The sequence below is a fragment of the Pristis pectinata genome, chromosome 23, assembly GCF_009764475.1.
Source record: "Pristis pectinata isolate sPriPec2 chromosome 23, sPriPec2.1.pri, whole genome shotgun sequence".
NCBI classification, from domain to species: Eukaryota; Metazoa; Chordata; class Chondrichthyes; order Rhinopristiformes; family Pristidae; genus Pristis; species Pristis pectinata.
The window spans coordinates 9,181,405-9,196,987 of record NC_067427.1 but is presented as its reverse complement, the minus strand read 5'-3'; the positions used below and the strand labels follow the sequence as shown (position 1 = coordinate 9,196,987).

General features: G+C 39.3%; 1 protein-coding gene across 2 annotated transcripts in view; it reads right to left on the bottom strand.

Annotated features, from left to right (window-relative positions):
* Nucleotides 1-1,737: 1,737 nt before the first annotated feature.
* The window catches only part of ttll11 (tubulin tyrosine ligase-like family, member 11), a 125,688-nt gene continuing 111,842 nt past the window's right edge, over nucleotides 1,738-15,583 (bottom strand). For both annotated transcript variants that reach the window (XM_052037394.1, XM_052037395.1), the window contains 4 exons: nucleotides 10,629-10,883; nucleotides 9,779-9,885; nucleotides 2,903-3,226; nucleotides 1,738-2,606 (listed from right to left, as the gene is read on the bottom strand). In XM_052037394.1, the coding sequence (XP_051893354.1) occupies nucleotides 2,431-2,606; nucleotides 2,903-3,226; nucleotides 9,779-9,885; nucleotides 10,629-10,883 (862 nt within the window). In that variant the 3' untranslated portion in view covers nucleotides 1,738-2,430. The remainder of the gene's footprint in view (nucleotides 2,607-2,902; nucleotides 3,227-9,778; nucleotides 9,886-10,628; nucleotides 10,884-15,583) is intronic.

The window sequence follows — 15,583 nt, the reverse complement described above, 5'->3', positions numbered from 1 at the left end:
ATCTTGTAAACATGATAAAAGTTATTATAAGAGTTGATAACTTTAGCTATTATTTATGTATATTTATGTATATAAATAACAGCTAATGATACTAGATAATATTTTCTATTATAAACTCCGTAAGTGCAGTGAGTGAGATTTTCAAGATTTGATGAAATTAAAAGTTAACTAGCATTCAGTTAATTGGAAAAGGTTGGAGTAATGTTAACTGCTTCTGTGAATATAACTTACAATGAAATTCAAGAACAGTAACCTACTTGCTAGGTGTTAAGGGTTAAAGCATCATTCTGTCAATGACAGATTGTAAATTCATCTCCAGAAAACAGAACAGATGGCTATTTCAAGCAGTGGGGAATGTTATTTTGTAGAGGGCAAGCAAAGACAGTGAAATCTATAATGTTTCAAGTAGAGATAAATTCTTCCACAAGCTTGAATGTGTACCATGGCAATCACAAGATAAAAGCTAGTGAGAGTCAGTTTTTAATGGCATGCTGTCAATCACAACAAATACCACACTCTCTTCCTTTGAGAAATCCACTTTTCAGGCAATGAGTGAGTTGTGTTGTAAAAAGATATGACTTTAAAGGCATAAAGTTTTTTTTTGCTTTATAGTGGAAGAACTAGCTTTTTCATTGCTACCTCAAGACACAAGCCACCAAAAAATTGCTCAAGAGACCAATGATACTTTGTCTACCCACAAAAACTCACACAGTATAGATTTCAAAACCTTATTATTTAAATTTCCTTCAAGGAAAACTCTGATATGTTAACAGGCTCACAGAAGAAACTGTTGAATCTACAGTCCAGGGAAGTCCTCATTACCTTGGGCTAAATAATCTCACTGGTTATGTGGTATGTGGGTGATGGTGACTGACTATGCTTTCTGCTGCTAATCGCCGTGTAGTATTTATATGTTAATGCCAGTAAGTGTATGGTCGGGATGTAGCTCTGGTGACCTTCTCACCATATTGAAGATGGGGTTCATTTATGGCCAAAGCTGGAAATAAATATGAAACATCACATTGCTGAAATAACCTCTCAATATTTACTGTCAATAGCTACTTGTTACCAATCAGTATGTCAATACCCTAAAAATACTGATTTGAAAAAACTCCAGATAATTTTTATTCACTGTACAAAGCATTGCTCCAGTTTATATAATGTTACTGTTTATCTTTAGAGAATGAATAAGCAGCAGATTAAATGTTTTCCACTGACCCTTCTACTACGTCTGCTGCTTATTTCCATCTGATGACATATGGAAGCTCAATACTGTTGCTACCGGTATCTGAATTATCGAACTTTATTTTCACAGTATGTGAGTTTGGAGCAGCATGTTCTCTGTCAGTTCTAAGGATGGGTAAGCTGAAGTTCTGCATTAATACTGAAAATAAGAATACAAGGTGCGACTTAACTTTGTCTGACTGACAGAGTAGTCTTTAATGATCAAACACGCAGCCCCTTCAACTAATTAAAATGCAAATTGTGGTACAACAGGCTGCAGGAGTTTTTATTGTAACTTAATATTCTAAATTCTTTAATCAATGTCTAGCAGCCAAATGGGTTTATTACAAAAATGTGAATCCTCCATAGTGCAATATTAAATGTGTATTTTTTGATCCATAATTTGAATAAGTAGAACATCAGTACTACTAAAGTATAAAAATAGCAAAAAGCATAGGTTAGAAATAACTGTTTCTAGCAGATGAAGCCTAGTAAACATATTACATAACTCAGTCCACTTTCTTGACTTTTAATAGTGGATGAACAAATGTAACAGCGATGCAGTCATAGTTTACTTATTCCTTTCACCTATAGCAATATCTAGTCTAATAAATTTTAATATACAAGGGTTTCTGTACAAAAAAACTCATAGTCACACAAATGAGGGTCTTCCTCTGTGCCAATGTGACCTGGCAAACTGCTGACAGAAGGAAGTGAATTAAAAAATGATGTAAAGTGTCTGCTGTTTGATTTCACCGGCAGGAGACCCTGGAACATAGAGCATTCCAATAACTATTACACAGGGGCTCATGCCAATAACAGAAAACAACCACTGTGAAACTTATTTTAAAAATTATGTAAATGAATTAGGGCCAGAAGCCAGACAGTGGCAGGCTTTTTGCATTAAATGTAATTTGTTTAGAATGGCTAGAACTGAATAATAAGTCTACTTCCAATGTTTGTTTAAATTTACCTCTAAATAAGCAGTCATCATTCAAGTTATGAAATGCAGATAAGCTAGCTAAGGTAGAATTGTGTCTGAAATATTTATTAATCACTAGCTATCCCAGAGGCAAAGGATCAACCTCCTACTGCAACTGTGTAAAAACTGTGTTACCAGTTTAAAAATGAGCCTCCGTGATATTGAGGATACGGGTGGTGACGGCAGAGTGGGGCTAGGGGGCCTGCCATTGTAGCTCTGGATCACTACATAAAGTACCATGTTGCAAAAGGATGTAAAATTTGTGTCAGCTTGACCCGTTGAGAACGCACATCATTTTGGCCAATCACAGAGCAGCTTTGGTGGTTGTTACGACAAAATCTGCAGCCCAGATTACACCATCCATTGGGATTTATGGAAGCTGCTGGTGAGCATGCAGTTACTGTGGGCAAATGGAATAAATCATAATTAGTGATTATTATGTTAATAATAACTACTTGGTAATGAGCAAACAACAACATTCACAATCAACTGAATCAGGAGCTGGATTAAATTCTTGAGAATCCATGTTAGATGGAGATAGAATTCACTATTTTACATCTTTGTCAGTAAGCAGAATAGTGAATGGGACAGTTAAAACACTATCAACAGTCAGAATGATTGACAAACATAGCCTTAACATGATAAATAAAATACCATAGTGAAGAAAGTAACATTTACATGAATATTAAGAAATACCTCTTCGATTCATTGATTTTACATGCTGTTTATCCACCGATGCAGGTAATGGTGATGTCGGCAATCTATTGGAAGTGCTCATACGATTTAATAAGTGCACATTACTGACAGCACCTGAACGAGGTGTTTCAGGGTGATACATAGTCAAGCTAGATTTTTGGTCTGATGTTGCACGGTTGTACAGAAAGTGCTTTTCATCCAGTGCTTCTAACTGATATTCACAAAAATTGACCAGCGCTTCAACTTGTTCTCGAAGTGGTGGGGTCTTGTACCTCCTCTGTGCCATGTGGAAGATGGCCTCCATAAATGCTTGTAAGCACATACCTTGTGAAACACAACAAAATCAAATGTTCTATTGATACAAATCTGATATACCATGTTGCATTACCAATCAGGGAGAACATCACAGCAGCACTTAAAGAAGACATCCTGGAGGGCTCATACAGTGAGGCAAAATGAGCTGAGGAATGAGAAAGGTGCAATCATTATGATGGGGTTATACTATATGCCTCCCCATAGCCAGTGGGAGACAGAGGAACAGATCTGTAGGCAGATTATGGAAAAATGCAAAAGCAACAAAGTAGTTGCCAATATTACCTGGGACATGCTTAGTACCAGGGGCTTAGATGGGGCAGAATTTGCTAGGTGCATCCAGGAAGGTTTCTTGACACAGTATGTAGATAATCCAGTCAGAGAAGGGGCCAAACATTCCATGGTGGAATGGTCAAAGACTGGAGGGCATACCATTAAAGTGAGAGGGGAAAGTTTAAAGGAGATCTATGAGGCAAGTTTTTTACAAAGAAAGGGGTAGGTGCCAGGAGCGCACTGCCAGCGGAATTGGTGGAGGACAGATATGGTAGCAATGTTTTAGAAGCATTTAGACAAACACATGAACAGGTAGGGAATAGAGGGATATGGACCATGTGCAGGCAGGAGGGATTAGTTTAGGTTGACATAATGGTCGGCAAAGATATCATGGGCCAAAGGCGCTGTTCCTGTACTGTTCTGTTCTACTTTCTATGTACATTTTAATTTGTGGTTACTGTGTTAATAAACATTTGTTGATGACTGAACAAATACTTTAATGATGTTATATATTTGTAGACATAAATGCATAATGTGATATAATAGCGTCAGTAATCGATTGTCAATTTTATGGAAATTGGTACTAAGTTTACATAAACCATGTGCAAATGAGTGCTTTAACTTTTTAAATACATATAGATTTCAGTTCTTGATTGAGAAAGATAAGTAATTGTTTTCTGGATGTCCAAGAACAGGTACAGTTTATTACCTATCAAGCTCAGTAGTCAGATTGCCAAATCTGAAAAACAACTGAATGTTATATTTCTGGGAATGGAAAATCAGAGGGAGTCAAGAATTATGCATTTACAAGATCAGCACAAGTCAGGGTTGTGAGTCCTGGAAATCAAAGGAGTCAAGTTTCTAAGTTTGGGAGTATTCACAATATGATTTTCAAACTGGAAAATATTGGTTTTACCTGCAACAGAAGTAAACTTGATTCATTAATACAAAAAACAGTGGTCAGTTTCTTGGTCTCAACTGAGTCATCTCCACAATGGACATCCAATCTCTCTAGACCATCCTACACCAGGATAATCTGAGGGCCCTTTACTTCTTCTTTGAATAGAGGCCTAACCAGGCTCCCTCAATCACTGAGACACTAGAAATTCTGCAGAGGCTCGAATCTGGAGCAAAACATAAAAAGTGCTGGAGGAACTCAGCAGGTCAGGCAGCATCTCTGTAGGGAAATGAACAGTTGATGTTTTGGGCCAAGACCCTTCATCAGGACTGGAAAGGAAGAGGGCAGAAGCCGGAATAAGGTGGGGGGAGGGGGAGGAGCACATGCAGGCAGGTGATAGGAAAATCAATGTTGAGACCATCAGGTTGGAGACTCCCAAGGTGGAATCTGAGGTGTTGTTCCTCCAACCTGCATCTAGCTTCAACGTGGCAGTAGAGGAGGCCATGGATAGACATGTCAGTATGGGAGTGGGATGTGGAATTGAAATGGGTGGCCACTGGGAGGTCCTAGCTGTTGCGGCAGACTGAGTGAAGGTGGTCGATGAAGTGGTCACCCAGTTTGCATTGGGTCTCACCCATGTACAGGAGGCCGCTCGGGGAGCAATAAATGACACACTTGGACTCACAGGTGAAGCGCTGCCTCACCTGGAAGGATTGTCTGGGACCCTGAATGGTGGTGAGGGAGAAGGTGTAGGGACAGGTGTAGCACTTGGTGCGGTTGCAGGCATAGGTGCCAGGGGAGTAATCAGTGGGGAGGGACGAGTGTACAAGGGAGTCACAGAGATAGCAGTCCCTGAGGAAAGCAGAGAGAGGGCGCGGAGACAGCGGTCCCTGTGGAAAGCAGAGAGAGGGCGTAGAGCGAATGGTCCCTGTGGAAAGCAGAGAGATGGCGTAGAGAGCGTGGTCCCTCAATCTCTCACCTGACTTAACTCATTCTTACATTATAAAGTCCTCCAACGCCATTGACTTTATCCAAGACAAGGTATAGCTATGTTTTTTTAACTGAAATATCAATTCTGTTTCTCTCCCCACTGATGCTGCTTGATCTGCCAAGTGCTTTAAACATTTTCTGTTTTTATTACAGATTTCCAGCATCTGTAGTGTTTTGCTTCAGACATAGTTCCCCAGTTTTTCTCACAGTATGAAGCAATATTAATATATCAACAGTAATTGTTATTCCTAGTATATTGCAGCCTTGTCACCATATAAGTACAATGGCTTGGATTTTTTGGTGAAAATAATGGTAAGCCTATTAGTACTCAATGCTTTTAAAAATTATTTGGAGAGCAACTTTTGACAACATTGTGTGAAATTAAGCTCAGAAATCGGGAAGTTATTGTCTGAGTTTCCTTGCTCTCCTAGATGGTTCACCATTAACAACATCTCACTGAGAAATCTGGGACTGAAGTACAAGATAGAGTAGTGTTGTAGCAGTGTAGTGTTAAATTCTGCCAAATATTGTGTCTTGCACAAAGATTTACTTTTACATTTGTGGTCCCTCATTGCTTTAGATTTTAATTATCATTGAATGATTGAGCAACATAAATATTTCATAACCTTTACTTTCTGTTTCTTAACTGTCTCTTCTCTCTCTACTTTGCAGGAGTGCACTCAAGGCAAGGGCTGGATCAAGCATGATATGGCCATTGTGTGTTGTTGATGTCTGGCAATGTGTCTTCAAGGGTTAATGCCCTTTTTTGATTGCTGTGCAGTCAAGTGTTAGCACATGCCTTCAGTGGAGCCTGGTCCTGTTGGGAGCATGCATTTTAACATTTGATTTTAGGTGTAAGCAATCCTAACATTGTTTCAAACTTTTTTCATGTTTTTTTTTTGTTGGGGACCTGATTTGGTGTTAGTGCTAAATGCACCTATTTTCCATTCATTTTTGGCTTCTGGGAAGCAATTATTTCCCATTCTTAACTACCACTGAGAAGGTGATAATGAGCCACCTTCTTGAACCACTATAGTCCTTCTGGTGAAGGTACACCCAAGTGAAATTAGATTTGGTTGACTCCTGGATTAGACCCAGTGAATAATGACAAGTGAAATAATTTGAAGTTAGGATGGTGTGCAACTTGGAAGTGAAATGTTCCCATGCACTTGCTGCATTTGTCCATCTTGGTGGCAGACGTTGTGAATATGGGAGGTGCCTGGGCAAGTAGCTGCAATGCACTTACAGTTGGTACATCCTGCAGCCTTTGTGCCCAGATGTGCAGGGACTGAATTTTAGGATGGTTGATGTGGTGCCAATGAAGCAGACTGCTTTGTCTTGGATGGGCTAGAGCTTCTTGAGAGTTGTTGGTGCTGCACTCATTCAGGCAAGTGGAGAGTATTCCACCATGCTGATGACTGGAGCCTTGTAGAAAGTCCATGGGGGTTAGAAGGTGAATGGCTCACCAAAGGACATCCAGCTCTGACTTACTCTTGTAGCTGCTGTATTTATACAGCTGGTCTAATTGAGTTTCTGATGGTGCAGCACTCATGCATGTTAATTCCACTGAATGTCAAAGGAACTAGGTGGTAAGTCTCTCCCTCTTTGGAGACGATCATTTCCTGGTATTCTGTGGCATTAATTTTACTTGCCATCAATGTCTAAATGTTGTCAAGGTTTTGTTTCATGCAAGCTTGAGCTATTTAATTTGCTGAAGAATTGCAAGTGGACTGTGTGATCATCCACAAACATCCTTAATTCCGACCTTATAATGATAAGGTCATTGATATAGCAGCTGAAGATTGGCTGGGTCTAGGGCACTGCCCTGGGGTATTTCCTGCTGTGATGTCCTTTTGGTTGGGATAATTGGCCTCCGACAACCACAACTATCTTACTTTATGCAAGGTCTGACTCCAACCACTACAGCTGATGCCCACTGAATTCTGTTTTACCAGTTTGCCATGATGTTACACTCAGTCAAGGGCAGTTACTTTCACTTCACGTTTATAAATTAGCTCTTTCCTTGATGTTCGGGCAAGGCTGCGAAGAGGTCTGGAATGGAATTGTCCTGGCGAAACCCAAAATGGGTGCTGCTTGATAGCACTGTTGGTGATATCTTTCACCACTCTGCTGGTGATTGAGAATAGGCTGATTGGGCAGTAATTAGCGGTACCTGATTTGTCCCTTTTGTAAACGGGATATACTTAGAAAACTTCCACCATTGTGACATGATACCACTGTTGTAACTGTTCTAGAACGTCTTGGTTAGAGGCATAGCTTGTTCAGAGCACAGGCCTTCAGTACCGCAGCTGGGATATTGCCTGGTCCCATAGCCTTTTTTGTATCCAGTGCTCTCTGGTGCAATCCCATTTCTAGGCATTAGTATCTCGAGGAATCTTTAGTCTGATTGGTTAAAGAGATTCCCACATTGGTCATATTGTTCCCACAAGTCCCAGAAGATGTAGGAAGGGCCCAGTTTTGGAGTAGATTTCTAATCATGGTAACTTCAATGCAAAAACCTATGGAATGTCATTGGGCAAGTGCAAATATAATAAATGGGCAATGGCATAATGATCACTCAGGGAAGTTCTGAACCACTCTCCCGTGAGGGTTTATCTTTTTTTCATTGACTTGTATCTTCATGATTTTCCTATATTAGGCACAGTCCTTGCCAGTAGTTAGCCCAAGAAAAGGAAGAAGACAGCAGGTGAAAATGAAGAGAAGACATCTCTTGCCATACTTGCAGGGTATGCCTAATCTCCCTGAGATGCAGACAAAGAGATGGTCCTTCCACCATTTGGACGGGCTTAAGCACATGTTCAGATACCAAGCATTTCAGGCTACAGTAGCTATCTAAAATCCCGAATTTCAGAACTTTTTAAAAAACAAATAAACCTAATACTTAACTTTCCAAGCTAGGTATTATCAGCTTTTATTAAACATAATAGGAAAATATATGGCTTGTGTGGTTCTGAGACAGATCAAATAGCACTGTCCCAAATTCTATTATTCACTGCAGGAAGACTGTTCCTTGCTTTGTGATTTTCCAAGCTCAATTGACCAAGAAGTGGAGCTCAACAAGTGGAAATGAGTCATTAGCTCAAAGGGATAGATATAGATATCAGAAGTGAAAACTACCTCATATCCATGTACTAAGATAATAATTTCTCAACAAGGATTTCAAAGACTGAAGCTGGCAATTTGTTTCAGAAATATTAGTATTTTCCTTGCCAGCCAAAATCCTACCCCAGAAAGACAGTGCACACAAACATTCCACAATGGAAGAATTATTATATATTAGCTTAAACATTTTCATCTACTATTTCTAGATGCAGTGCTATGAAGTTTTGATTCTGCAAGTCCTATATTTCAGTATTCTTTCACAGTTTAAATATTTTTCACATTTTTTAATCTTATAAATTTATTTGCAATAACTAAACAAAAAAATCTAATACAGGATAAAGGGAACCTTTACAAAAAATAAATTTACAGTAGTACTTGTTTTTGCGGGGCAATGAATTTTAAGAAATAGATCCTGATGAACTAAACTGGGAGAAGTTCCAATCTAATTAACATTTAGACAAGCTTTCAAATTGCCTGAAGGAAATTGTCAAAAATAAATTTGCTGTCAACAGCAGTCTTCAAACAGCAGACTTTTCAAATCTAGAACAGATTAATCCACTGCATGTTAATCTTTAATGAACTGTTTTATCTAAAGAAAAAACATAACTGACAACTGACAACTTCAGTTTATCAGGTCTGCTTTGAGATCTGTACATGACTCTTGCTGAAAGATAGCATGACCTATGCATGCAATATTTAATCCACTAGAATTCCTAATTATACTTAAACATCATGCATCCTGCATAAGGAGACAAAAAATTTAAAAAAGAACATACAAATATGGTGCAAGTTTTCTTGTAACTAATTGGTAACTTCATATTCTGGCATGATACTTTACTAGGATTTCATCTTAGAGTCATATTATACAGCACAGAAACAGGTCTTTGGCCCACCAATCCTACACTAATCCCAATTTAAAAAAAAATTCCCCACACTGCCACCAACATCCCTCAAGATTCTACCACTTACCTCTGCACCATGGACATTAATAATGGCCAATTAACCTTTCAACCCAAAATCTTTGGGATGCTGGAGGAAACCCATGTAGTTGGAGGGAGAACATGCAAACTCCACACGGAGAGGATCAAGATCAGGAGTGAACCCACGTCACTGGAGTTGTGAGGTAGCAGCACTATTATCTGTGCTGCCCATCCAGTGTTCCATTTGATGGAATCAGCTCCATAAGAAAAACTGTGTCATATACATTTATACAGATGTTTATAATAACAAAATGAAATAACAAATTCATCAGAAGTGAGAGAGAGAATCAAATTATTTACCAGATTCCCCTCGATCTCCACGAATGACATTCCATCGACGTGCAATATCAATGTATAATATGTCAACAGATGCCATGGGCAGGTTGCTGTTGCTGAGCTTACAGGTCCTACAATGCGTAAGGGAAAAACAGTAGCTCATAATTACCAAGAACTGAATGGCAATTTGTTAATGTTTCATTACAAATATTTTCTTTGCTGCATAAAAAAACACAATTGGTGCTGCAAATTAGAAAACATTTCTTCACCAGGCAATGAATACTGAATATTAAAACGATTTTTATTCTATGTTTGCATTAAAAATACACTTCACCTCTGCTTCTTGGACAGAGCTGGATACAGGGATATGGTTTCTAATCCAGTTGGAAAAGAACAATGACATGGAAGTGATAGACTATAAGAAGTATGGGCAAGAATCTGGATCCTATTAAATAGGCTTGAGTCATAAAACTGGCAAATTAAAACAATCCATATTTATTCAAAAGATGTGGTTCATTTATCATGCATATCATATGCTCAGGGATCCTCTTAGTCACAATGGCAACTCCTTCATAGAGCAGACTGCAGACTCATTATGAAGATTTCATCATTTATTGGTTGGATTGCAATGCATTTTTGGTCATTTTGACATATTCTTAGTACTGTTTCATCTGCTTATGAGGACTTTATCTGGATCATAATTTTCAAAATATGTGAAAGCTTTTGCAGATATTAAAACGAACAAATAAAAAATAATTTATCAAAGGTGGAGGTTATATATTATGCAAGCAATGGAAGCTCCTATTTTATATTTAATACATGACTCATGGCGGTAATAGTGTGAACATAAAGCACATTGGGAATATTCACCAACCTAATGAAGGTCCGAAACCCTGTTGCACCAAGCTTCATTGTTCCTTTAATGCCCAAGAATCTCATAAATAGTAGTGCTATACGTTCCACAATCAGCAGATAGCTGAACTGTCTAGAGTACTTAGGAAACACCTGCTTCAGGCAGAGGGGAGGCCAGTTCTGCTCTGTGCCAGATGAAGACTCAGCCTTGCCTTGTGCTTCAGCTTCCGTTATATCATCTCTGTCATTTTCTGCTGAATATTCAGTGGAGTGTGATCTACGTGTTGAAAAATAAAGTATAATCAGACCACAACATTTAATGCATAGTGCTAGTACTGAATTTATAATGGAACATTAATTTTAGTTTATAATCGTTAAGCTTAGTACATTGTAATGTTTGAGGCAACATAGATGATATGTAGATCTGTCGGAGTTTAAAATGTACTTCTTATTATGCAATGTGAAGTTGTTTATACATTCAGCTAAAATGGAAGACCAACAAACCTATCATAAAACTACCAACAGTGTTGAAATCTTGCGCTTGCTCAGTAGTAAAATGATCCAGTTTTAAAGTGAGCAAGTTAGGGCTAAGAAGAAAACAGAGGCACAAGATTTAGAGAGATAGAGAGAGTAGATTTTCCTTTGGTAAGTGGTACAGAGTGCAGATAATGCATCAACATTAGTTGCCTTTAAAAGTTTAGGGTTGTTAATAAGGTGGAAGTGCAGTGGAGTGCTTTGAACAATGACTCAGAAGCTTTTTCAGTGTCTCTAAGCAGCACTCAAAGGCAAGCAGAAAGCAGAAAGCATTCTTCACTGTTTCTGGAGATGTAGAAAAGTTGTTACATGTCTGTGGATTGTGCTTTGTAGACAATGAAAATTTTCTGTGAGATCAGGAACTGAATTCCCTTGCTTCAGGAATATACTGCCTCTGATGTGCGTTTGTTGCCCAAGTAATTAAGCATCTTGACCAGGTCATTTTCTGGTTGACGGTAATTTCCCAAGATGCTGCTAGTGGAGAAAATGGGCAATAGTAACGTCATTCAGGAAGTCAAGAGAAAATAATGAGATGTGCTGTCAGGGGAGTCGCTTCCTGGCAGCTACTGCCATATGCTTTGGCCATGTATCATCACACATCCAAATGGTGGAACAACTGTCTCTTTGTCTGAGTGTTTATCTAGTGGAGCAGGCTGCTCATCTGAACCTCAGGGAGATTAGATATGCCCTGAAACCATGGCAAGAGGTATCTTCCCTTCATTGTCACCTGCTGTCTTCTTCATCTTCCTATGACTTACTATCGGGCAAGGACTGTGCCTAATATAGGAAGATTGTGGGGATATGGGAGTCAATTAAAAAAAAGACAATCTCTCATGGTAGAGTGGTGCAGGGCTTGTGTGATACAGTAAAGGACTCATATCATAAGGATCCCGATGTCAGTCCATACAGTGCTCCTCTTGGATGCAGTTGTAGTTCGCTCTGCAACACTTCCCAGGAGTATGGATTAGAGTATGGAGCCATGGACGGAGGGTATAAACTTTGGCACCCTAAACAATACACCTGGCTTGTCAGCTGAACTATCATTTCACAGCAGGCTAGCTCAGTGTATGAAAACAATGTGAATTAACTAGGTGTACAGCAATGATCTTGAGGATTGTTGGTGATTGTCATACATTAACTCAGGAAGCAATAGGCTCTTCTGTTCACAAGAATCTCCAAATTTATCAGACATCATATTTCCTTCTCCTCCCCCTTCGGCATTTTGAAGGCACTTCCTGACTCTTGGTCTGCTCTTCTGTCCTCATCTACCATTCCCCATCTTACGGCACTTTCCCATGCAACTGCACGAGATACAACACCTGTTTTTGTACCTCTTCTTTTCCCATCATCCAGGGAGCCAAACAGTCTTTCCAGGTGAAGCAGTACTTCTTCCAATCTAGTGCACTGCATTCTGTGTTCATAATGTGGTCTCCTCTACATTGGAGAAACCAAACACAGATTGCGAGATCTCTTTGCAGACCTCTTTATTCTGTAGGAGAGACCCTGAGTTTCCGGTTGCCTGCCACTTTAATTCATCATTCCACTCTCACTGTGTCCTTTCTGTCTGTTTCCCATCACAAGCTTGAGGATTAGCACCTAATCTTCCATTTGGGCATGTTGCAGTCTTCAGGACTCAATATCAAATGCTCCAACTTTGGGCCATTCACTCTTTCTTTCCGTCTGTATTGGAACTGGCCATTTCTCCCTGTCATCATTTTGAATCAGTTTTTCTGTTTGTTTGTATAGTCTAGACTGCTGGGCATGTCCCACAGCCGGACTATTAGCACAACATAACACAGATATAGAAGCTTAATCTGATATTAACTGCTATTTGGAGACACAAAAGACTGCAGATGCTGGAATCTAGAGCAAAAAGATAGCGACAGAGGCTGGCAGGTGATAAGTGGAGACAACAAAAGGCTGCAGAATATGAATCTGATGAGCAAGGAAAATGAAGAGAGGAACCAAATAAGGGAGTGGAGATGGACACAGGAACAGTGGGCAGAGGGGATAGGGACCCAGTGGGAGGAGTGTATGGCTGATGGGCAGATGGAGTAGGTGGGGGAGGGTGAAGGAAACAGTGTGATAGGGTGCTGGGAGGGGGGTGGGGAGTGGTGGGGTTGGAAAGAATGGTGTGTGTGAGAGGACCTGGATCAATCAGGAGAGAGAAAGGGACAGAGTGGGAGTGAGTTCTCTGAAATTGAAAAATCCAGTGTTCATACCGTTGGGTTGTAGACTACCCTGGTGGAATATGAGGTGATCTTTTAGTTTGCGTTTGGCTTCACCCTGGCAGTGAAGGAGACTGAGGACACTGCCTATTTAAATGCTACTTAACTACATCAGCGGTATTCCCTTTGTTCTACTCACTCCTGTCCCACCTTCTATGCTACTTAAAACTAACTTGTTTTCTCTCGTTTCCAGTTCTGATAAAGGGTCTCAGGCCCAAAACATTAATTGTTTCTCTTTCCACAGATGACCTGCTCAGTGTTTGCTATGTATTTCCAGCATTTTCTGTTTTTATTTTAGATTTACGTGTTTTTTAGCACCACGTACCCCCCAATCCTTCACTCCATAAACCTATGAGAAGCCTACGATATGAGCAAATCTGCATGTCCACATTGCATGATGCAAGCAGAAGATATGAATTTTTCTCTCCTTGAGTAGGATGCTCCAGTGCCAGTGTGAATACAATGTGCTGCAGACTGTGAAGTTGGTAGATATCAGCCATTACTGCAGGAAAGACGATGTGACAAAGCAATTTGAAGATAATGACATTTACCTCCACGGGTACAGCTATATGGGCACGGCTGTGTGACTTGAGCTCTATCTGGAGAGGTCGACAAATCTTTATTTACCACTTCCTTTGAAAATCCTGGCTTCTGCAAGCATTGCTCCTTTGACTGGTGGAATTAGGAGCATGCCTCGCAGAAGACTCTAGAGGAACAGGCCTGCCTGGTTAGAATCATTCACTTCTTTCTCCTTTGGTCTACTCTGTGAAGGAGGCCCTGTCATCATCACTCTTCTGCTCCCTGTCATGCTCTAGGCCCAGAGGAACCGCTACAAGAGCACCCATTTTTGTTTTAGAGAAATAGAAGGCTTCACCACAAGTGAGAAAAATAGTCCACCAAGTTTTACAGCCCCAAATTAGAACCCAGCTAATATCAATAAACTCTCCTTCAATTGATTCCCTAACAAAACTACAAGTAATTTATGATGGCCTTAAAAAATTACTACTTGATCAAATTTTTAGACCAGTTAACAACAACTTTTTAGAAGGGATTATACCATCCTTTATAGAAACAGGGAGTTACACTACTTCATACTGAAGTTGGGGCTGTACAGTCTATGGAAAAATAGCCATTATCAAAGATCCCCACCATCCGGGCCATGCCACCTTCTCACAACTACCACTGAGCAGGAGATATAGAAGCCTGAAGTTCCACATCACCAGTTTCAAGAACAGCTACTTCCTTTCAACCATTTGGTTCTTGAACCAACCAGCACAACCTAATCACTACAGTTTAGCAACACTATGAGCACTTTGATCACTTGGCACTAAAATGGACTTCTATTTGTTCTAAATGTGTTCTTTCTTGTAAAAATTGTGTACAATTTATGTTTTTCTTGTGAATGCTGCTTATGTGATGCTATGTGCCTGTGAGCTGCTGGAAGTAAATTTTTCATTGCATCTGTGCATACATGCACTTGTGCATGTGACAATAAACTCCACTTTGTTTTTGACTTTATCTTAGTACTGCAAGTCAGAAACTTTCTTTGTTAGGAAGGCCTTGAGGCCTTGCTTGAAAGATTAATAGCTACTCAAAAAAAGCCACAGATCTGGCATGTTACGGTATAGTTTAGTGAGCATAGATCTGTACGAAACAACATGTCAAGCTGATCAATGTTGTATAACTGTGTAATGTAACTATGAAACATGCAAACTAATACAAAAGAGTTGGATAAAAAAATAACTTTGGACAGAGTTTATATCGAATGTGAGCAACCAACTTCACCAAGTTTGGAAATGAAACGCTATTTAAATTTGCCAGTTGAAACTCAAAGATTTGTTTTAATAACTGTAATTAATGGATGCTTAATAAATCTGTGAAAATATTTATCATTTAATCCTGTAAACCTTTTTAGTTTGAAGAATAACATATGAGGAAGAACATCTCTAATATAAATATACAATAGGAGTATACAGGGAAAAGGTGAGAATAAACATCTGTGAGTTTATGAGCAAAGTGGTACTGTCATGTTGGGCTTATTGACCTCATTCTCTTTATAAAAATTCCTCCACTCTTAATATTAAATCTAGTTGACATTTTCAAATAAAACACTTTTTTTGAACAAGGGTATAACATTTCCAAATTTTCCAGTCCTTTTGCTCCAAATCTACAGATGTTTGGAATATTTTGGAAATGTGCCAAATTTTTGCTGTGA